The sequence below is a fragment of the Oncorhynchus gorbuscha genome, linkage group LG26 (genome assembly GCF_021184085.1).
Source record: "Oncorhynchus gorbuscha isolate QuinsamMale2020 ecotype Even-year linkage group LG26, OgorEven_v1.0, whole genome shotgun sequence".
In the NCBI taxonomy this organism is placed as follows: Eukaryota; Metazoa; Chordata; class Actinopteri; order Salmoniformes; family Salmonidae; genus Oncorhynchus; species Oncorhynchus gorbuscha.
In genome coordinates, this window is record NC_060198.1 from 32,873,568 (window position 1) to 32,895,838 (window position 22,271).

Consider the following 22,271-nt stretch of genomic DNA (forward strand, 5'->3'; position numbering starts at 1 on the left):
TAGTGACATGAACAGTGCTTAGCTGCCAATTAACAAATACAAGTTATCTTGCTCTTATCCATCATATAACCTAACCTGTGTACACCATCAAACTTGTCTAGAGCATGAGAACCAAATTGGGCAAATTTGCCATTTATCACAACACTGCGTGACAAAACTAAATCTGTAGAGCTGAAAATGCCATAGTAACACTGACCTTAAATCAGTACATGAAACTTCATCACGCAGCCTTTAATCCACAAAAAAAGTGTGATGGGAAACACCTCTGGTGGGGAAATGCACATATTTTTAAAATGCAGATTTGCTCACATTTGTATGAAAATACATATAAACCTAGCTATTAATATCTCATTTGCTAAGTATTTTTCCCCCTCATCCTGAGGTGAATAAGTTTCACAGCAAGGCTTGAATTCAACGACACAAACTCTTTGAGACACAGTTTCAGCATGTACAACAGGTCAGAAACCATATCATTCTCTCAAGTTGTATTAAGTAAAAATATTTATTCTTAAAACATAATTACAATTAAGGGAGAGATACAGTAAAGACATCTCTCTCATCACGTAGCATCTGGATATGAGAACATTACAGATCTGGCTTTTAACACAACTGAAACTCCAAGATCAGAGTGGGAGTGGATGGCCATTACATATTGTGCTGGAAACAGACCATAGTCCTTCATAATGTACTTGTGAGTAGTCCCCTAAGAAAAAATAAAATAGAAATAACTGACAGGACTGCAAGCTACACTACAACTAAAATGCTGACTGAGCATTCCCACACACTCACCTTGACAATCTCACATACAGCTAATTATATAGTTACCACCAAGCACTTCAGAATCCTAAAAATAATTCCTTAAAAACAAACTAAAGATAAAACAGACAAAGTATACCTTTGAAACTCCCATGACAGTTTCCAGACAAGACATACACACTACAAGCACACAGACAACAAGGACACACGTTATCTGACCTCCTACCAACCTTGTGGAGGCCGGCCATGTTTGAGTTCAGTTCAAGCCCGCTTGATTGGTCGACATGGAGAAAAATCCATAATCAAGGTACAACCTTCTCACAAGTCCTGGAAACATGGATGTTTCAGAACATGTCTAAAGAGGTTCTTTTGAAGTCCACCTTGAGGGAATTGATGATAATAGTCCAGAACAAAGCCTGTTACAGTCAATGGCTGCATTCACACAGGCAACCCAATTTGGAGCTTTTTTCCCACTAATTGGCATTTTGACCAATCACAACAGAGCTTATCTGATTGGTCAAAAGACTAATTAGTGGGAAAAAATGTTCAGAATTGGGCTGCCTATCTAAATACTGCCAATGTGGCTGTTACTAGGAGTTGGTGAGAAGAGGATAAGGAGAAGTGGAGTGTTCAGTAGAGGGCTTCATTGTTGCTGCTTCGTGGCCTCTTGATCTTCTCTATGTTTTTCAGGATCATGTCATGTAATGTCACCTGCAAGTGGATGGGGTTTGGTTATTAGTCAACAAATATCTGCACCAGAACATGACAGGCTAACATAACATTGATACAACATGGTTGAACAGAGCCAGACCGGTGTGCATGTATTGCTCACATATTGATTCCTCAGCTCTGACACAATGATCTTGAGGCTGATGTATTCCTTCTCGTCTATTTCAGTCACCGTGCGCTGGTAGTCCTCCTGCAGACAGACGGATGGTCAACAACGAGAGGACTCAGGGCAGCAGATTGGATGTGGATGTAAACAGTATGCAGTTAACACTTACCACATGAGGGTACTTTGTAATTTTGGAGACGAGCTTCGCTCTGGTGATGTAATACCTGTTGAAAACAAACGTTTGAGACAGTCCAAGGAACCGTTTTATAGATTCATAAGGGAATTTTGTGAAGTAAATAAAAACACAAGGTAGTGTATACTGTGGCATACCTGGAAATTTGGTCCAGGTAAGAGGCTGCCTCTCCTTCCACAGTCCTGAGCTCAGCAACAGTTTCCTCCTGTGGACAGAAACAACAAGACCAGCATCATCTGACAGAAAGGCAAAAGAGTGCAATTTCTGCACCCTAGTGATGGAGATTTGTTCATGTTCGGAAAAGTAGACCAGAAGCTAAACATGTGAATGTCTCTGCACTCATACTGATGGGAAAGTATAATACCTGGATGGATACACCAAAGTTGTTACCATCCTCTATTCTGGGGATTAGGAGCTGGACCCACATTTTGACCTGAGAGTGAGAGACATAAACATGAGACAGTCATTTCTTAACAGTAGATCTCCACTAAGCAATTCAGTGGGAGAGCCCTCAAAAAGCAATCAATAAATCCCTCAAAGAAAAATGGCTGTGTTTGTGGGTATATACCGTGTTGCATTTCTCTATGAGGGTTCTTATTTCTGGTTTGACTCTTTCGATCAGGTCCACCAGCTGGCCGTTGCTCTTTATCATCCCCCCTGGCATGACAAACACCTTGGGGCCATCTAGAGAGGTGGGATTCAGAGGTCAAATATCCAAGCAGTTTCTAGCTAATATAGAATACTGCAAATCAGTCAAGTGTAGTCTACTATTCTCTTCTTTCAAGAAATTTATTAAAAGATGAATGGTTCTGGCAAAAGTCGGCATTGACAGACATTAAGAGATATCAAGTGATTTTACAGTACAGCAATGCCATCAGACTTATTATGCAAGTATCAAAATGCATGACTACAGGCAGAAGGGTTTACCTTGACAGTTATCATCATCGAGTCCATCTTCCATTTTCCGTTTTCTGGAATTTTGCTATAAAACATTAACCATGCATTAACATAGGCATTACTTCTGTTACAGGTCTCCCTTGATCAAAGGGGTTCCACATTTTTCTCCCTCGAACAGTAATGGTCAAGTGCATTGACACAGTGACCTGCTGAGAGTCAATGAGCCATTCTGTTTATGTCTCATTAACATTCCTTCACAGTGTTATGTTAAAGTGAGTGAGAGACTGCTGGTGTTGGCTTATCCTCCACTTTGTTCAGGGTAGTCTCTTTCAGATGTGGAACATACCCTTGTGATCAGACTAATGAAGTTGTTAGGCAGTGGCAATAATCAAATGCTAGCTAACTGTGGGTGCAAGCCTTTGTTCCAGCCAAGCAATAACACACCTGATTCTACTTTTCATAGTCTTTTTATTTCACCTTAAATTTAACCAGGTAGGCCAGTTGAGAACAAGTTCTCATTTACAACTGCGACCTGGCTAAGATAAAGCAAAGCAGTGTGACAAACAACAGTTACACATGGAATAAACAAATGTACTGTCAATAATATATATATATATATAGATATATATACACACACACACACACACACACACACACACACACATACATACATACATACATACATACATACATACATACATACATACATACATACATACATACATATACAGAGTGTGCAAATGAGGTAAGATTAGGGAGGAAAGGCAATAAATAGGCCGTAGTGGCGAAGTAATTACAATTTAGCAATTAAACACTGGAGTGATAGATGTGCAGAAAATTAAATGTGCAAGTAGAGATACTGGGGTGCAAAGGAGAAGGGAAAAAAAACATGGGGATGGGCTATTTACAGATGGGCTATGTACAGGTGCAATCTGTGAGTTTCTCTGACAACTGATGCTTAAAGCTATTGAGGGAGATATGAGTCTCCAGCTTAAGTGATTTTTGCAATTCGTTCCAGTCATTGGCAGCAGAGAATTGGAAGGAAAGGCAGCCAAAGCTTTGGGGGATGACCAGTGAGATATACCTGCTGGAACGTGCGCTACGGGTGGGTGCTGCTATGGTGACCAGAGAGCTGAGATAAGGCGGACCTTTACCTAGCAAAGATTTAGATGACCTGGAGCCAGCGGGTTTGGCGACGAATATGAAGCGAGGGCCAGCCAACAGGTCGCAGTGGTGGGTGGTATATAGGGTTTTTGTGACAAAACAGATAGACTACAACTACATCCAATTTGCTGAGTTGAGTGTTGGAGCTAATTTTGTAAATGACATTGCCGAAGTCAAGGATCGGTAGGATAGTCAGTTTTACAAGGGTATATTTGGCAGCATGAGTGAAGGATGCTTTGTTGCAAAATAGGAAGCCGATTCTAGATTAAAATTTTGGATTGGAGATTTTTGATGCGAGTCTGGAAGGAGAGTTCACAGTCTAACCAGATACCTAGGTATTTGTAGTTGTCCGCATATTCTCAGAAGTCAGAACCGTCCAGAGTACTGATGCTGGACGGGTGGGCAGGTGCGGGCAGCGATCGGTGCATTTAGTTTTACTTGCATTTAAGAGCAGTTGGAGGCCACGGAAGGAGTTGTATGGCATTGAGGCTCATCTGGAGGTCAGTTAACAGTGTCCAAAGATGGGCCAGAAGTATACAGAATGGTGTCGTCTGCATAGAGGTGGATCAGAGATCACCAGCAGCAAGAGCAACATCATTGACATATACAGAGAAAAGAGTCAGCCTGAGAATTTAACCCTGTGGCACCCCCATAGAGACTGCCAGAGGTGCGGACAACAGGCCCTCCAATTTGACACAATGAACTCTGAGAAGTAGTTGGTGAATCAGGCAAGGCAGTCATTTGAGAAACCAAGGCTGTCGAGTCTGCCGATAAGAATGTAGCGATTGACAGAAGGCCTTGGCAAGGTCGATGAAGGCGGCTACACAGTACTGTCTTTTATCGATGGTGGTTTTGATATCGTTTAGGACCTTGAACGTGGCTGAGGTGTACCCATGACCAGCTCGGAAACCAGATTGCATTGCAGAGAAGGTGCGGCGGAATTCGAAATGGTCGGTAATCTGTTTGTTAACTTGGCTTTCGAAGACCTTAGAAAATTCAAAAGGCACTCGTAAATCTGAGCAATCTTATTCGCAGGTGCATGGCAACAATTGAACACGATGAAGGAAAAAGGAAACCGCACACTGCTCTTGATAGTATCACTGATCTTTAATAAGATTACGTATCGGCCACACGGCCTTCGTCAGAGCTTTTGTGATTAAAAAATAACAATTAGCACCCTTATGTAGACCTGGCCCCACCAACATCCGTTCTAAACATCGAAGGGGGTTGGAGGCAAAGGGAAAACAAATAAGTGCTACCAAATATAACAATATGCATTTCATAAATATTACAAGTGTATAAATAAGGCGTATTGAACACGTCTGTAAAATCTCAATGAGGACATAGTAAGGTTTTAATAGTCATTGGGTACATCGTACGAAAAACGTCAGAATAATCAAGACATAGTCGAGACATATTTCATGTTCAAATCCACAACATAACATACATAGGCATTTCATCATTAAGTCCTTTAGGAAATCATGTCTGGAGGGTGAAAATCCAAAAACATTCTCTTTTACTTAGTGTTATTAATATCACCTCCCCTGTCTGATATCTTAACTTTCTCTATGCCACAAAATCCAAAGGTGGAAATGTGCTTCAGGTCATTGAAATGTACAGCGATTGGATAATCCCTGTCGTTTCTCCTGATTTAACTTTCATGTTCACTGATTCGCTGTTTGAGAGAGCGGGTGGTTTTACCGACATAACAGAGCCCACATGGACATTTAATAATGTAAATAACATGGGTGGTGGAACACGTAATAATGTAATTTATTTGGAACCGTTTTGCTGTGTGTGGGTGGCAGAAATATTCACACTTCATCATATTGTTGCATAGTGTGTCTCCCCATTTGAAGAGGGGGATGACTGCGGCAGCTTTCCTATCTTTGGGGATCTCAGACAATACGAAAGAGGTTGAACAGGCTAGTAATAGGGGTTGCAACAATTGCGGCGGATCATTTTAGAAAGAGGGTCCAGATTGTCTAGCCCAGCTGATTTGTAGGGGTCCAGATTTCGCAACTCTTTCAGAACATCAGCTATCTGGATTTGGGTGAAGCATAAATGTGGGGGACTTGGCAAGTTGCTGTGGGGGGTGCAGGGCTGTTGACCGGGATAGGGGTAGCCAGGTGGAAAGCATGGCCAGCCGTAGAAAAATGCTTGTTGAAATTCTGAATTATCGTGGATTTAAAAATCGGTGGTGACAGTGTTTCATAGCCTCAGTGCAGTGGGCAGCTGGGAGGAGGTGCTCTTATTCTCCATGGACTTTACAGTGTCCCAGAACCTTTTGGAGTTTGTGCTACAGGATGCAAATTCTGTTTGAAAAAGCTAGCCTTTGCTTTCCTAACTGCCTGTGTATATCGGTTCCTAACTTCCCTAAAAAAAAGTTGCATATCGCAGGGGGTATTCGATGCTAATTCAGAACGCCACAGGATGTTTTTTGTGCTGGTCAAGGGCAGTCAGGTCTGGAGTGAACCAAGGGCTAGATCTGTTCCTGGGCCTACATTTTTTAAACAGGGTATGCTTATTTAAGATGGTCAAGAAAACACTAAGAATAACCAGGCATCCTCTACTGACAGAATGAGGTCAATATCCTTTCAGGATACCCGGGCCAGGTCGATTACAAAGGCCTGCTTGCTGAAGTGTTTTAGGGTGACGAGTGGTCGTTCGACTGCAGACCCATTACGAACGCAAGCAATGAAGCAGTGATAGCTGAGATCCTGGTTGAAGAGAGCAGGTGTATTTAGAGGGCAGGTTGGTCAGGATGATATCTATGAGGGTGCCGGTGTCTTCAATCAAGATCCGATTTGCTAAATCAGGTGTGTTACCTGTAACCATGGGGGCAGCAGGTAGACTTGTGGTTAGACCGTTGGGCCAGTAACTGAAAGGTTGCTAGATCGAATCCGAGCTGACAAGGTAAACATATGTTGTTCTGCCCCTGAACAGGCAGGTAACCCACTGTTCCTAGGCCGCCATTGTAAATATGAATTTTTGTATTGAATGTATACACTTTCATGATACTGATTTGATGCAAATGAGAATCCATGAACTTACCACATCTACTCCATCATGACTATTGTTGAGAATGATTGGGTCCGGTACTTTGACGTTTATCTCGGAGTGGATATCTTTCAGGTCTGCGACATTCAAAATGGGCTCCTGGAAAGGATGAAGAAATCAAGTCAGTGTATTCGTCAAATGCTTACGGGCCCTTCCCAAAAATGCAGAGAATTTGAAAAATAACACGTGGAATAATTACACAATGAGTAACGATAACTTGGATATACCAACTCGATGTGCAGGGGTACGAGATAGATATGTACAGTTGAAGTCGGAAGTTAACATACACTTAGGTTGTAGTCATTAAAACTTGTTTTTCAACCACTCCACAAATTTCTTGTTAACAAACTATAGTTTTTGCAAGTAAGTTAGGACATCTACTTTGTGAATGACAAGTAATTATTCCAACAATTGTTTACAGACAGATTATTTCACTTATAACTCACTATGACAATTCGAGTGAGTCAGAAGTTTACACACACTAAGTGGCGGCAGGGTAGCCTAGTGGTTAGAGCATTGGACTAGTAACCGGAAGGTTGCAAGTTCAAATCCCCAAGCTGACAAGGTACAAATCTGTCGTTCTGCCCCTAAACAGGCAGTTAACCCACTGTTCCTAGGCCGTAATTGAAAATAAGAATTTGTTCTTAACTGACTTGCCTAGTTAAATAAAGGTAAAATAAAAATAAATACAAAGTTGCATGTGCCTTTAAACAGCTTGTAAAATTCCAGAAAATCATGTCATGGCTTTAAAAGCTTGTTAGGCTAATTGACATCATTTGAGACAGTTTGAGGTGCACATGTGGATGTATTTCAAGGCATACCATCAAACTCAGTGCCTATTTGCTTGACATCATGGGAAAATCAATAGAAATCAGCCAAGACCTTAGAAAAAAGTGTAGATTTTCACAAGTCTTGTTCTGTCAGGGGGAATGTGCCACAATTCACCCAACTTATTGTGGCTATCTGAAATATTTGACCCAAGCTAAACAATTTAAAGGCAATGCTATCAAATACACACAATTAGTATGGAAACTTCTGACCCACTGAGAATGTGAAATCAATCATTCTCTCTACTATTATTCTGACATTCCACATTCTTAAAATAAAGTGGTGATCCTAACTGACCGAAGATTAAATGTCAGGAATTGTGAAAAACTGAGTTTCAATGTATTTGGCTACGGTGTATGTAAACTTCCGACTTCAACTGTACATATACGTGGGGTAAAGTGACTAGGCAACAGTAGTAACAGTGTATGTGATGAGTCAAAAGAGAGTGCAAAAGGTTCAATGCATATAGTCCAGGTATTTAACAATCTTATGGCTTGGCGGTAGAATCTGTTCAGGGTCCTGTTGGTTCCAGACTTGGTGCATTGGTGCCGTAGCTGAGAGAACAGTCTATGACTTGGGTGGCTGGAGTACTTGATAATTTTTAGGGCCTTCCTCTGACAACGCCTGGTATTGAGGCCCTGGACGGTAGTGCGTACAACCCAGGATGCCAAGCCATTGCCATACCAAGCAGTGAGGCAGCCAGCCAAGATGCTCTCAATAGTGCAGCTATAGAACGTTGAGTATCCGAGGACCCATGCGAAATATTTTCAGCCTCCTAAATGGGAAAGAGGCATTGTCGTGCCTTCCTCACGACTGTGTTGGTGTGTGTAACTGATGTGAAATGGCTAGCTAGTTAGCGGGGTGCGCGCTAATAGCCGTAACATGTGGACTAGAGCCGGGTGATATGGACAAATCCAAAGCGCAATAAATTGCCTGAATTGATGCAATAACAGTAAGTTATAACATTAATGTGCACTACAGTTATTATGTACTACTGGTTTGATGGTTGTTGCCATCAACTGTTCCATTAAGAATCACCCATATTAGCAAGTGTATTTAACATCAAATTTCACTAGTAAAGGCTACGTATCGTAATGATTGATATCGGTAAAATTCTTGTGTTTGGTGTTGATCATTTTTGGTTTATCGTCCGAGCTCTAGTGTGGACCATGTTAATTAGTGATACGGACACAGGAACTTCAGGCTCTCAACCCACTACAGCCACGTCGATGGAGGCGTGCTCAAACCTTACCCTTAGGGGCTCTGGATTAACCTAGATTCTATTTTGACAATAAAATGTACAACAATAGAATCCCTGTTATTAGAATATGAATTACCTTCAGAAAGCTGTCAAGTTCCAGCAACTTTTTTGGGAAAAAGTCTGCGACCAGGTTCTCAGCCTAGTAAAGAACAAAGTTTATTTTTATTTTTATCAATGATCACGTGTCCACCAGCATCAGTATATACATGATGCCTCCACTACATGACGACTCCAAACAGTTATTTGTAGTTTTTGATTGATAGTTATTTGTGGTTGGTAAAATGTATTAAATATAAGACTAGGACCATCAAAAGTCTAAAATAGGAACATGATGAGATAATATTGATACTCACCTCACCCGTGATCCGCTCTCTGAAGGCGTCAACCTGAGAAAAATAACAATTTTCGAACACATCTTATGACATGTGAGTGAAAGTAAAACCATGTTGAATGACAGTCCAATAACACCACGTGCCATTTGATGGGAGCAGCTGTTCTTAACACCATACTTCCCCCCCCCGTCGTGTCTTTATCTCTAGCTAGCAGGCGACCGATCTATTTACATTTGTACATATGCTAATGTTATCGTTCCCCAAGAACTGATAGTGTTAAAACAGATTAAATTGGATATAAGAGTTACTAACGTAACTAGCTAACGTTGCCGTTTCTGCAGAAAAAGACAGCCCGCGTGCTTAAAATGTGTGATGCGGGATACTGTAGATAAACAAACAAATCGCTACTGTCCAGTCTCAACAGGATAGATAAACAAACACCACTTACGGAGCTCAGATTTTTAAAATTGAACATTCATAGATGTTGTGCTGTGCTAATAACGTAGCTAGCTACTATAATCAATGAGCAAAATGCAGCTAACCTCCCTAGCTAGGCCTGGCAAGCATTCTCAATTATTCAACTTCTGCGTCAAAGAAACATTACCTTTGTTTTGAGGTCATTGTCTACCTTAATGCCCTTTGAAGACATAATTTTAAATAAATCAAATTAACTGATATAAACAAAAAAAACGATTTTAAGTGGCTCGTAGTTGCTTTGCCGCACACTGCTTCGAAATCAAGTTATGACGTAGGAAAGATGCGACTCGTAAAACAACCACGTGGACAAAAAAAACGCATCACTCGCTATGTTTCTCGTGGATTATTTTAAAATGTAAGATTATATACTGATAAACAAAGGTTACGTCCATGTATTACATTAACTGTGTGTCAGTGTTTATTTTTACGCAACATTGATTCAAATATGCGTTTCTGTCACGTGGTCGTATATGGGTGTGTCTACATAGCTGATGATGTAAACAGAAAAGACGCCTCATCCGGATAAGTCACATACCATAAAGTCAGACAATCTGTATTTATCTCGGCAACAGTGATTCATTTTTGTTTTCCTTGATATGTTTTAATTCATAGAAACAAGAAGCAATGGACTTCTACATCAATTTGAAGGTGAATTTTAGGGGGAATGCGAAGAATTTTCTTCTGTCGGGTTCCGAGACGAAGAGTTGGGAGTCAATGGAGGCCATGGTAAGCGGGATAACGACGCTGGTGTTTTCATAGCAGCATTCACCTTGGCATACCTTTACGGTAGGCTGTTACTGAAGCTAAAGCTATCAACCATCGATCGCCGGCCGCTTATTTGCTAAATGCTGTATACCTTGTATAAATGATTGATACCCTGTAGTTGAAAACATTGTTCTAGCTATGACAATCTAATATTTAACAATTAGGGCCTAATGTTAGCTAGTAGTTACAGTAGCTACGGATCTAAACGAAAAGAACATCAGTAGTCAACAACATCCCAGTCGCAACAACATAATATCGAGCAATGCTAAAATAAGAGGCGCTGCTATTAATAAAAGTGGATATATACAATAGGCCTACATTTTGATGAAGATGCATTAGAAATTAATTTGTTGCCTGCCCTGTAGAGGGCATCCACGTAGACGAGTATACATGCGTCGTAACCATGTCAATGGTAACAACAACAGTAAAGATGACCAGTGACATTCTTGGTATGAGCGCATGAAGCCGTGGCTGTCAAAATAGACGAAGCAGAACCTATCTACTCATGGAAACTCTTACTGACAGTTGTGGCTGCTTTGTGTGATGTATTGTTGTCTCTACCTTCTTACCCTTTGTGCTGTTGTCTGTGCCCAATAATGTTTGTACCCTGTTTTGTGCTGCTTACCATGTTGTGCTGCTACCATGTTGTTGTCATGTTGTGATGCTACCATGCTATGTTGTCATTAGAGGTCGACCATTATGATTTTTCAACACCAATACCGATTATTGGAGGACCAAAAAAAGCCGATACTGATTAATCAGCGGATTTTTTCTTTAAAGAAGAAAAAAATATTATATATATATATAATATTGTAATAATGACAATTACAATAATACTGAATGAACACTAAATAAAATATATTTAGACTCAAATAAATAATGTTCAATTTGGTTTAAATAATGCAAAAACAAAGTGTTGAAGAAGAAAGTAAAAGTGCAATATGTGCCATGTAAAAAAGCTAATGTTTAAGTTTCTTGCTCAGAACATATGAAAGCTGGTGGTTCCTTTTTAACATGAGTCTTCAATATTCCCAGGTAAGAAGTTTTAGGTTGTAGTTATTATAGGATTATTTCTCTCTATACCATTTGTATTTCATATACCTTTGACTATTGGATGTTCCAATAGGTACTTTAGTATTGCCAGACTAATCTTGGGAGTTGATAGGCTTGAAGTCAAACAGCGCAATGCTTGAAGTACAGCGAAGAGCTGCTGGGAAATGCAGGAAAGTGCTGTTTGAATGAATGCTTATGAGCCTGCTGCAGCCTACCACCACTGTCAGACTGCTATATGAAATCATAGACTTAATTATAATATAATAACACACAGAAATACAAGCCTTAGGTCATTAATATGGTAAAATACGGAAACTATCATTTCAAAAACAAAACGTTAATTCTTTCAGTAAAATATGGAACTGTTCCGTATTTTATCTAACGGGTGGCATCCCTATGTCTAAATATTGCTGTTACATTGCACAACCTTCAATGTTATGTCATAATTATGTACAATTCTGGCAAATTAATTACGGTCTTTGTTAGGAAGAAATTGTCTTCACACAGATCGCAATGAGCCAGGCGGCCCAAACTGTTGCATATACCCTGACTCTGCTTGCACAGCACACGAGAAGTGACACAATTTCCCTAGTTAAAAGAAATTCATGTTAGCAGGCAATATTAACTAAATATGCAGGTTTAAAAATATATACTTGTGTATTAATTTTAAGAAAGGCATGGATGTTTATGGTTAGGTACACATTGGTGCAACGACAGTGCTTTTTTGTGTGAATGCGCTTGTTAAATCACCCGTTTGGCGAAGTAGGCTGTGATTCAATGATAAATTAACAGGCAACTCATCGATTATATGCAACGCAGGACAAGCTAGATAACTACACATGGTTGATGATATTACTAGTTTAACTAGTGATTATGTTAAGATTGATTGTTTTTTATAAGATACGTTTAATGCTAGCTAGCACCTTACTGTGGCTCCTTGCTGCACTCGCATAACAGGTAGTCTCCCTGCCACGCAGTCTCCTTGTGGAGTGCAATGTAATCTGCCATAATCGGTGTCCGATTATTATGAAAACTTGAAATCGGCCCCAATTAGTCGGCCATTCCGATTTAAATCGGTCAACCTCTAGTTGTCATGTGTTGCCGCCATGCTATGTTGTTGTCTTAGGTCTCTCTTTATGTAGTGTTGTGTTGTCTCGTCGTGATGTGTGTTTTGTCCTATATTTTAATTTAATTAATTTTTTAAAATAAAACAATTAAATAATCCCAGGAGGCCTTTTGGTAGGCCCTCCCCCGCAGGAGGCCTTTTGGTAGGCCCTCCCCCGCAGGAGGCCTTTTGGTAGGCCCTCCCCCGCAGGAGGCCTTTTGGTAGGCCCTCCCCCGCAGGAGGCCTTTTGGTAGGCCCTCCCCACAGGAGGCCTTTGGAGGCCCTTTTGGTAGGCCCTCCCCCGCAGGAGGCCTTTTGGTAGGCCCTCCCCCGCAGGAGGCCTTTTGGTAGGCCCTCCCCCGCAGGAGGCCTTTTGGTAGGCCCTCCCCCGCAGGAGGCCTTTTGGTAGGCCCTCCCCCGCAGGAGTCCTTTTGGTAGGCCCTCCCCTGCAAGGAGGCCTTTTGGTAGGCCCTCACCCGCAGGAGGCCTTTTGGTAGGCCATCATTGTAAATAATAATTTGTTCTTAACTGACTTGCCTAGTTAAATAAAGGTAAAAAGATATATACAAAAAAATCCCCAGTATCATCTATTATTCAGTTGCATCATTTTGGGATTAATTCATATTTAACCCAGTGACACTTTATTGGCAACAGTCAGGCTATTGAGATGGAGGGCTACACTGCGTGCTACAGTTAATGTTGCTAGTTCTCTGTGGTTCTCATTTCCTTTTCATAACTACAATAACAGAACATGTTACTCTCCTATGATAGCTTGGTTCATGTTAGTACTATAGTCTTTTTGACGTCATTGTGGGTGGTATTGATTCGAGGGCGAGTCTGGCTTATGACACTTGAGGCTTCCGTCTCTCACTCCAGGGTTTAACAGCCCAGCCATATGATGTCAAAATAAACATTTGAGCCAAGCCTCCTCATCTGACAACATCCCCTTGTGCCAAGATGTCACTTTCCAAAGCAAGCCAATAAAATATCTTGCAATGGGCTGCATTCTCTCTCTTCCCACAGTAAAATGGGAAATCTTAATTTCAGTGAGTGCAAGACTGAATGGTAGATGCCAGTTGTTGTTTTTCCTATATGGAGAGCTTATGAGACTGTTTGCCTCTGAATCTCCTGGCAGCAGCAAGCTCAGACTCCATTGTCACTCTGCTGTCCAGTCACCAGTCACGGAGTTTATCCTCATTGAAAATGTCATTGTGTCTCCATGTTGCCATGGCATTGCCTTCAAGGAGACCGATCAATTTTCCTTTCAGGCATCATATGCTACATCATAGCCCTGCTTGTTCATTCAATGAGCAAATATGGGATACTACGGCATAGCCTAAATATAACCGTGATAAGATGATTGATTTTTGGCTCTTCTTGAAAGGATCACTTTTATTCCATTTGGAGGTGCCTGTCCTTTGTCTGAGATACAGCTTGCTGAATCATGTATCATCTATTATTCAGTCGGTTTATAGATTGTGTCTTTTGTCTACAGGTGAAAAGGTCCTTTGGCCTGTGTAATCTACAAGTTACTTATTTTGATGAGGAGAATGAGGAGGTGAGTGAGCGAAGAGTTACGGCAATGTTAATTTGTTGGGACTGGTAATACAATGCTATTACAATGTTGTTGCAATACATTTCCGTTTTGTGTTTCAGGTATCCATAAACAGCCAAAGTGAGTAGAAAAACACATTTATTTTGTACCAAACATAATATGAATTAGTTGTTCAATGTAACATGTCCAATAATTATATTTTTCCTCTTCTAGTGGAGTATGAGGAGGCATTAAAGGTAGGTGGTAACTTAAATCTGACTTCAAAATACACCTTTCAGTAACAAAGCAATACATTAAACATCATTCCTCTGTTGATTTCATCAGAGTGCATCCAGGCAAGGGAACCGGCTGCACATGAATGTGTATGAGACCAGGGGTCAGCCCACGCGTGTGCCGGCCAAGGCCAGTGGAGGGGAGCCCAAGAGAGGGTTCCGTCCCCCACAGCACTGCCCAACCCTGGCTCAGGTGGTGAGCCGGAAGGTCCAGGCTGCTGTCCCCGAACAGGGCATGGTAAGGACAGAGCTATAGATATGCACACTACTGTATACTTCGCACTTAATGGTGCTGAGCGATTAACCAACATTTTGGTTATGTTTCAGTTTTTAAACAACTAATTGACCAATGTTGGTTAAATTATAGGGACCAAGTGGTGCAGCGGTTTAAGGCACTGCCGCGCAGTGCTAGAGGCGTCACTACAGACCCGGGTTCGATCCCGGGCTGAATCACAACTGGCCGTGATCGTGAGTCCCATAGGGCAGCGCACAATTGGCCCAGCGTCGTCCGGGTTAGGGAAGGGTTTGGCCTGGGTAGGCTGTCATTGTAATATAATAATTTGTTATTAACTGACTTGAATGGTTAAATAAATGTGTAAAAATATATTTTTATATATACATATATATATATTTGAATTACATTTCGTTCATTTTTTTCTGTGAGCTCAATGCGCACATTCTCTAGAGATAAATTAGATCCAGCCTGAACTGTGTGTTGTAGGAAGGAGTTGTAGATTCCAACAGGCCAATATTCTACATAGGTTAGCGCATAAAATGCGGTAATTAACTACAATGACCAAGATCCATTGCGTGAGGTGATATAGAGAACAACGCTTCGTGGGGTATCTACCAGAAAATACATGATCTAAGTGATTGGTAGTGGCTATTTAGCAGTCATAGAAGTATGCCTTATTTAATTTGAAGAACTACATTTTTAGATGTTGTCAGACTGCATAGGCAGCAGCTACATAGAGATGAGATGACTTGAAATAATAAAGTAATCAAATAAAACAAATGTAATATACACAACAACTGAAATATTTCATTAATGTATGGTGAATAAATGATGGTTGATAAGCAGTAATGGGCAGTCACTACCATCATCATGGGATTTTTATTCATTGCTTTATTCTGTGTTACAGCGTTCAACCCACATAATGCATAGTGTATTTAATGTAGTTTTTATAATCGAACCAAAACCAAAACGAACTGACCTCAAAGTACTAATCGCTCAGCACTATTACTTTTATATAGCTAATTCTTTCAAATTGGATGAGCTTTTGTGTCATTAGGTATACATTTAATAAAAGTAAAGACCAAACTAAATCATTGCGTGTCCTAAAATAAACATGGCTTATTTGTCTGATTTCTCACCGATGTGTTTCTACTTTGGTTTCCAAGGTGATCATGAAAGAACTAAAGGGGACCAAAGAGGAAGATAAGACACCTCCAGCATGGTTTACATCTTACATGGAGAAGGTGAGGAGATAATTTGGAAATTACTGTGGTTTTATCGTCAATGAATGTACTATTTAGAATCATACCACTTAACCGTGACATTATATGGTTGTATGTGTATATTTTTATAGATTGAAATGAAACTCACTAGCTAACCAGTAACCCAAACTCTTGTCATCCAGTTCAAAGATCAAGTAGTGAGGGAGGCAGTGGAGAAGATCTGTCGGGAGTTCTCGGGCCAGTGCTGCATCCACAAGCCCATTGGGGCTGAGGCCCAGATCCCTGAGGTGACCTCCTCCACCCTGCCTGGGGGTCCTAGTTCCACCCCTGCCTGCAGCAGCTGCCGGGGCCAGACCGCTGGGGGAGGATACCAGTGCAGGTGAGAAGGGGAGGAGGAGAAGAGGTGGCTTCGAGAAAGACTAGGGAGGACATTGACAAATGTGAATTAGTTAAAATGTGAGTTAAGGTAAATGAACACCAATGTAATCAGATATTTTCTTACATGTTTTTGTAAATAGCCTACTCCCACATACTTTTAATTTAGTGCCTCCAACATACATTGTGTTGCTCCAGAACAAACTAATTCCTTCAATCAGTTGTCATTTCCATTTCTTCAGTATGCGAAACCAAAGAAGATCAGTTTAAAACAATCAGAAGGGCCTTTGTTTGGTGTGCCACTCCCTGAATGTCTGGTTTCTTTTTCCCAGTGTGTGTACGTCCTGCACACTGTGTGAGCCCTGCAGCTTCTCCCATGACCCCAGCCACAACCTGGTGAGAGCCAGAACACCCCTCTCTATCCCTGAGCACGGCTCACCAGCCCCAGACCACAGCAGGTAAGACAAGGGTTGGAAAATATTACATATTGTAACAGTTACATATTAACTTTTTGGAACCTCGTTTAATGTTTATGGGGTGCCAATGTGAAATAATTATTGTTTATGGGGCTGCTATCATTTGATATGAGAAATGGCTCTCCATTTTGGGGGTTGTTTTGTGTTTGTAATTTTCAATCCTACAATGATCATTGTCATCAGAAAGTTGTCAGAACTTTATCTGTCCTATGATGGCCAATCAGAAACCCTTGCATTCTCCCCTTCCCTACCTTGTCCCCAGGTTCTACCGGCGAGGGGACCGGAGCTTCCGTAAGGCGGAGAAGCAGCGTCTGAAGGCTGAGAAGCGTCAGCTGAAGGCGGAGGTAAAGGAGATCAGGAAGCAGCTGAAGATGGAAAGGAGGGGCCTGCAGTGGAGTGCTGCTGGCGAAGGGAGCTCCTCCCCCGTCCTGCTCCAACCCAGGGCCACCCAGGCCAACAGCCCAGAGTACGTCTTAAAGGGACAGTTCACCAAAATTAGATGAAAGGAGATACACTGAATACAAAGCCTTGAAAGCAGTATCTTTAGGTCAAATCAGTGAGAGGCACAGGTCTTGTCTCTGTAGTTAGACTGCTGTCAAAAGGAAGGAAAGGACAGTGAGAGTTGTGCTTTGTAGAGATGTTCTGTGGTTTAATAGTGTATTTTGGCGCTGTGTCCACCAGACGTCCCAAGCGACCCTGCCCTCTTGTGGTGCCAGCCATGACGGCCCTGTTCCTGGATGAGAACCTGCCTGATGGGACTCGTCTTCGCCCGGGCACCAAGTTCATCAAGTACTGGAAGATGAGAAACACTGGCAGCGTGAGCTGGAGCTCTGAAACCAAGGTACTATTATGGGCTGAGGATGCACCTGGGATATGCACATTATCTGAGGTTACCATTGACAACCACAGTACTCTTAGCAGAAAGGAGGACACGACGATGAGAGTTAGGCATAACATTGACAGTCTCATTTTCTCTCTACCCCCCCCCCATCTCCTTTTCAGCTGAAGTTCATGTGGGGGAATCTGGCGGTGGCGTCGGGTGACCGCTGGCGTGAGGTGGCTGTGCCTTTCCTGCAGCCAGGTCAGGTGGGCGTGGTAAGCGTGGCCCTATGCGCCCCAGCCCTGGAAGGCTCATACACCTCCCACTGGCGTCTGGCACACGGTGGGGAGCAGTTTGGCCCTCGTGTCTGGTGCAGCATTGTGGTGGACCCCCTGGCCCCTGCAGCCGTGATGGCAGATGGCGTGCTGGTGTCACCCTGCGTCACCCCTCAGGCAAGTCCACCCATCCTCTTGACTTTGGTTCTCAGTGGCCAATCCCAAACTGCTATACAATGCTGTAGTTCTCTGGAAAAGATGGTAGTAATCTCAGTTAAGTATGTATTCTGTCTGGGTAACATATTTCGATCTGCTGGTGCTCTACAGGGGAAGAACCCCCTCTCCACAGATAAGGGTGGGAAGTCTGGTACTGCAGCCTCTAGGGACCAAGCACTCATGTCAGTGGACCAAGACGAAGGAGAATACTACATTCCCTCTGTGGACCTGCTCACAGCCCAGGACTTACTCTCCTTTGAGCTGCTGGATATCAACATTGTTCAGGAAATAGAGAGCGTGCCCAACAACACCCCGGGAGGTAAGCCTTCCATTGCTATTCACATGCTAAATCTGCAGGGTGTTCCTAATCAGTTGACTGCACTTAGGGTCTCTCCGTCTCTTTTTCTGAATTTCTCTCTCATTCTCTCTTTCCCTTCCACACAGATATGACCCCGTGCATATCCCCACTGCCCCATGACGGTCCCCTGCAGGAGAAGCCCACCCTGGGGTTGATCCAGGAGGAAGCAGAGGCCCATCAGGCCCAGGGAGTCAAAAGCATCCAGCCTTCTCAGGGCCTGGGGCCAGGGGCGGAGGGGGGACGGGTTCCAGCCCAGGAGGAGGGAGAGGAGGATATGAGCGGGACTCAGTTTGTGTGTGAGACGGTGATGCGCTCGCTCACACTGGAGGAGGCCCCAGACCACACACCCCTGCGTGGGAACTGCTCCAGCAAAGGTGAGTTTTTATTCATTAGTTCCATATTAAGCCTATGTTAATACCAGATTAAGGGCCATAACATAGTGTAACCAAAATTACTTTCCCTGATCTTCACAGTGGTCCGCCCAGCAGCCCAAGGTGGCTCCGCCTCCTCTTCTCTTAAAGGGAAAGGTGTTGAGAAGCGTTTGGAGGCGAGGTTTGAGAAAACCCGGGACATATTACCTGTGGCTCCTCTCACAGCCCTAGCACCTCCCCAGATGGCTATACCAGAGCTGATGATGCCAGGTGATTGGCCCAACTTATCCTCCTGTTTTCAATTAGTTGATTGGTTGATAAATACCACTTGAGCTCAAATCTGGGCCCTGTTGTCAGGTAAAAAACAACAATTAAATAGTTTGACTGTTTGCAGATGAGGGTCTGGAGTCAGACATCGAGAGCATCTGCGTGGACGCCAGCGGGGACGAAGATAAAGGAGAGTTGACAGAGGGGAACAGGGGCCCTCGCAGCCGTTCCTCCTCTGCCTCATCCGAGGATTACATCATCATCCTCCCTGACTGCTTCGACACCAGCCGCCCGCTGGGAGAGTCCATGTACAGCTCCGCCCTCTCCCAGCCTGGCGACGCCCCCGACAAGCCCACAGACCCTGACCACCAGGGCCGTACCACTCCCGAGGGGGAGCACGATGAAGCAGAAGAGACGGTTTCAGGCTCCAGCAGCGCTAACGATATGCTGTGCACCTCCCAGACTTTGGACGCCGTGCCCCTAACCCCTGTGGTGGTGGCACCCCCTTGGCTCAACTCAGCTCTTACACTGAGGTGAGAAACCTTGGGCCAGCAGTGCTTGGAAATAGGTTTACAGTGCTATTACACACTTTGACAGTGCTAAATTGCTGAGATGTTCCAAAATGTAGATGTATATTGTTGGTGTTGTTTTCAGCCTAGACGGCAATGATCAGACCGAGGCAGCAACGGAGTCCCTGGACAGGCCTGAGGTCTACCAGCCGGGGGAGTCAGAGGATGGTAAGGAACACACACGGTCACATACTGAACAGTAGTTCCAGCAACTAAAGGAAACAAAGCGTTTTTGCTCGTCACATGAAGGAAGTTGGGCCTAACTGACGACAATGCCCTAACAGTAATAATGTTTTCTGCTTGCTGCAGTGCCTTTTTTTCTGTCTGGTCATTCAGCGGTAATATCGAAGTACAATATGTCTGCTTGGTTCTAACGAACGCAAGTACTAAGCACTAGGTCAATGGCTATGGAGTAGAGGTCTGTTTGGAGAGTTATTCTTGTCAAAGAGCACCTTGTATACACTCCCTTCTAGAGCGCTACAACTTATCCATATGAGCATATCGGTATATCCTTTTCCCAGAACATAACCAACCAGTCAACTCTGTGGTTGTGTCTGAAAGGTTCCAAGCAGCCAGACAGCCAACCAGACAGCCCATCTGCTTCTGATGACTCAGAAGACAACTCCGAAGACCCTAGGTGGGACCCTGATGTGCAACTCAGTCAGTTCAGATGCTAATATTTTCCTAGATCTCTCTTGTTAAAGAGATTTGTTAAAGTGGAATGTCAATTTAATGATGTTCGTGTTGGCTGACCAAAAACAAAATGGTGTCAGTAAGACTCACTCCCTGGCCCTCTCTGTCTTGTTCCTTCTAGGCACCCAGGCATCACTGGAGGCCTGGTGAAAGGAGCCCTGTCTGTCGCAGCATCCGCCTACAAGGCTCTGTTCACTGGGCAGCCTGGCCCAGTGCAGGTCAGTCCTCCATTCACTTCCTACAGTACTGTTAATGATAGCATTCACGGTCATCCTTTTTGCAATCTCAGAGGATTGCTATATCATATCAACATGGTGGTTGAGACATCGAACTGGAATGCCACCATTGTGAGGCTACTTTAACATGTCACTGCTGACTATCAGAGTCGTTAGTATCTAGGAGGTGTATTTTAAACAGTATACTGTCCTTCCTGCAGCCCCCAGTGGATGGAGCCACCCAGGACACCATGATGGGGGTGCTGGTGGAGATGGGCTTTGGTGACCGGCCGCTCAACCAGCGGCTGCTGAAGAAACACAACTACAACCTGCTGGACGTGGTCAACGAACTGGTCCAGATGACCGACAATGACTGGTACTCCACCCGCTACTGAGGAGAGAGGGAGGAGGAGGAGAAAGAGGAGCGGGGGTGGCGTCATGGGTTTAACCTCTGATGCCTTGACCTCTTGTCTCTTCTTCCTCTCTTAGATTTGGCCCAAGTTGACAGGAGATATCCTGATTTATGACCTAGAGACATTCCCACGGACTTTGGGATATTTAGACTATCAAATAGCTACAGTATGTATGTATGTATGTATGTATGTATGTATGTATGTATGTATGTATGTATGTATGTATGTATGTATGTATGTATGTATGTATGTATGTATGTATGTATGTATGTATGTATGTATGTATGTATGTATGTATGTATGTATGTATGTATGTATGTATGTATGTATGTATGTATGTATGTATGTAGATTCATTTAACATGGCTGTTTCTGGCTGTTGGCTTTTGCATAGAAAAGGAGGAGACAGAAGGGGGGTGGATGGGGTGGGCTACTCTTTCCAGGAGAACACCTTCATTGTTGTGGTAACAAATGGCAAACATATCACAAGTTGCTATCGCCAAGCCATTCCTGTTAAACAGTATACTCACCCTTGAAATCATAGATTGGAATACAGGCTGAATATGCAGCCATAGACCAGGTATATTCAACAAGAGTTACAGGAAAAGGTGTGAGCTTAGCTGAAGGGGTGTTGGGTGTAATATTTATCACAGAGAGACAGAACCATATAGGACTTCTATAAGCTGTGGCAATAGTCAACATTGTATGACGTTAATCAACTTCATAGAGTGTTTGAATAGTGGACACGTCAGGGTCCTCGTTCCAAGTGTGAATGACTGTCAGTGTTGGAGAACGCTATGCTTCGTTCAGATCACAGCAATTAAAAACAAACACTCACCCCCACATGCTTAAACCTTTCTCAGCTTAACTGTTCAAAGTATCAGCGTACTGATTGAAGATAATCATTCCCCTACTTTCTGTGATGTCGTGCCATGGCTGACAACATGCTATGGATATTTGTGCGTAATGGTGTACACATGAAGTATTTTTGAAATGAGGACCATTACATTGATGCACTCCATTTAATTTCATTTTGAGAGGGTATATTAATCACCATTCTTAACTAGGAGTATATTTGGGTTTAAAAAGAAAAATCATGTAAATATAATATACAAATGATTTATTTTGTTGCACATGGAATAAATAAATATTGATGCAAACCCAAAAGACTAGCTGCTGAAGAAGTGAAGGATGTTATCATTTTTAATGTCCT

At 42.8% G+C, this 22,271-nt stretch overlaps 2 protein-coding genes across 4 annotated transcripts; one reads left to right on the forward strand and one right to left on the reverse strand.

Moving 5' to 3' along the window:
• Nucleotides 1–483: 483 nt before the first annotated feature.
• Nucleotides 484–10,211, reverse strand: LOC124016335 (proteasome activator complex subunit 3-like). The gene is made up of 11 exons (XM_046331887.1): nt 9,931–10,211; nt 9,348–9,380; nt 9,071–9,133; nt 6,900–7,004; nt 2,712–2,766; nt 2,353–2,468; nt 2,149–2,217; nt 1,922–1,989; nt 1,761–1,815; nt 1,589–1,675; nt 484–1,467 (listed from the first exon to the last, which is right to left on the reverse strand). Exons 1-11 carry the CDS (start codon nt 9,973–9,975, stop codon nt 1,387–1,389), a joined length of 777 nt encoding a protein of 258 aa, XP_046187843.1. The 5' UTR covers nt 9,976–10,211; the 3' UTR covers nt 484–1,386.
• A 72-nt stretch (nt 10,212–10,283) lies between these two features.
• LOC124016334 (next to BRCA1 gene 1 protein-like) lies at nt 10,284–22,218 on the forward strand. Of its 3 annotated transcripts, none has more exons than XR_006835343.1 (19): nt 10,284–10,529; nt 14,222–14,284; nt 14,383–14,401; nt 14,495–14,517; nt 14,606–14,791; nt 15,955–16,032; nt 16,194–16,390; nt 16,719–16,844; nt 17,125–17,328; nt 17,544–17,703; nt 17,865–18,134; nt 18,285–18,492; nt 18,618–18,905; nt 19,005–19,172; nt 19,297–19,702; nt 19,824–19,906; nt 20,300–20,398; nt 20,553–20,649; nt 20,868–21,007. XR_006835343.1 is itself a non-coding variant. In XM_046331885.1 (19 exons), the coding sequence occupies exons 1-19, from the start codon at nt 10,428–10,430 to the stop codon at nt 21,039–21,041; spliced, it is 2,928 nt and encodes a 975-aa protein (XP_046187841.1). In that variant the 5' UTR covers nt 10,284–10,427; the 3' UTR covers nt 21,042–22,218. The 3 variants fall into 3 exon arrangements, 2 of the variants coding, with proteins under 2 accessions (XP_046187841.1, XP_046187842.1); XM_046331885.1 differs by having other exon boundaries at nt 20,300–20,375; nt 20,868–22,218; XM_046331886.1 differs by lacking the exon at nt 10,284–10,529 and adding an exon at nt 14,043–14,133 and having other exon boundaries at nt 20,300–20,375; nt 20,868–22,218.
• Nucleotides 22,219–22,271: the final 53 nt, after the last annotated feature.

Excerpts from the sequence above, each read along its gene's own strand:
- LOC124016335 (XM_046331887.1), bottom strand. The coding sequence starts at position 9,975 with ATGTCTTCAAAGGGCATTAAGGTAGACAATGACCTCAAAACAAAG. Across the intron at positions 9,381-9,930 it reads ACAATGACCTCAAAACAAAG|GTTGACGCCTTCAGAGAGCG; the intron begins GTAATGTTTCTT and ends TATTTTTCTCAG. Across the intron at positions 1,990-2,148 it reads ACTTTGGTGTATCCATCCAG|GAGGAAACTGTTGCTGAGCT; the intron begins GTATTATACTTT and ends TTCTGTCCACAG.
- LOC124016334 (XM_046331885.1), top strand. The coding sequence starts at position 10,428 with ATGGACTTCTACATCAATTTGAAGGTGAATTTTAGGGGGAATGCGAAG. Across the intron at positions 16,391-16,718 it reads GGGGGAGGATACCAGTGCAG|TGTGTGTACGTCCTGCACAC; the intron begins GTGAGAAGGGGA and ends TCTTTTTCCCAG. Across the intron at positions 19,703-19,823 it reads AACTCAGCTCTTACACTGAG|CCTAGACGGCAATGATCAGA; the intron begins GTGAGAAACCTT and ends TGTTGTTTTCAG.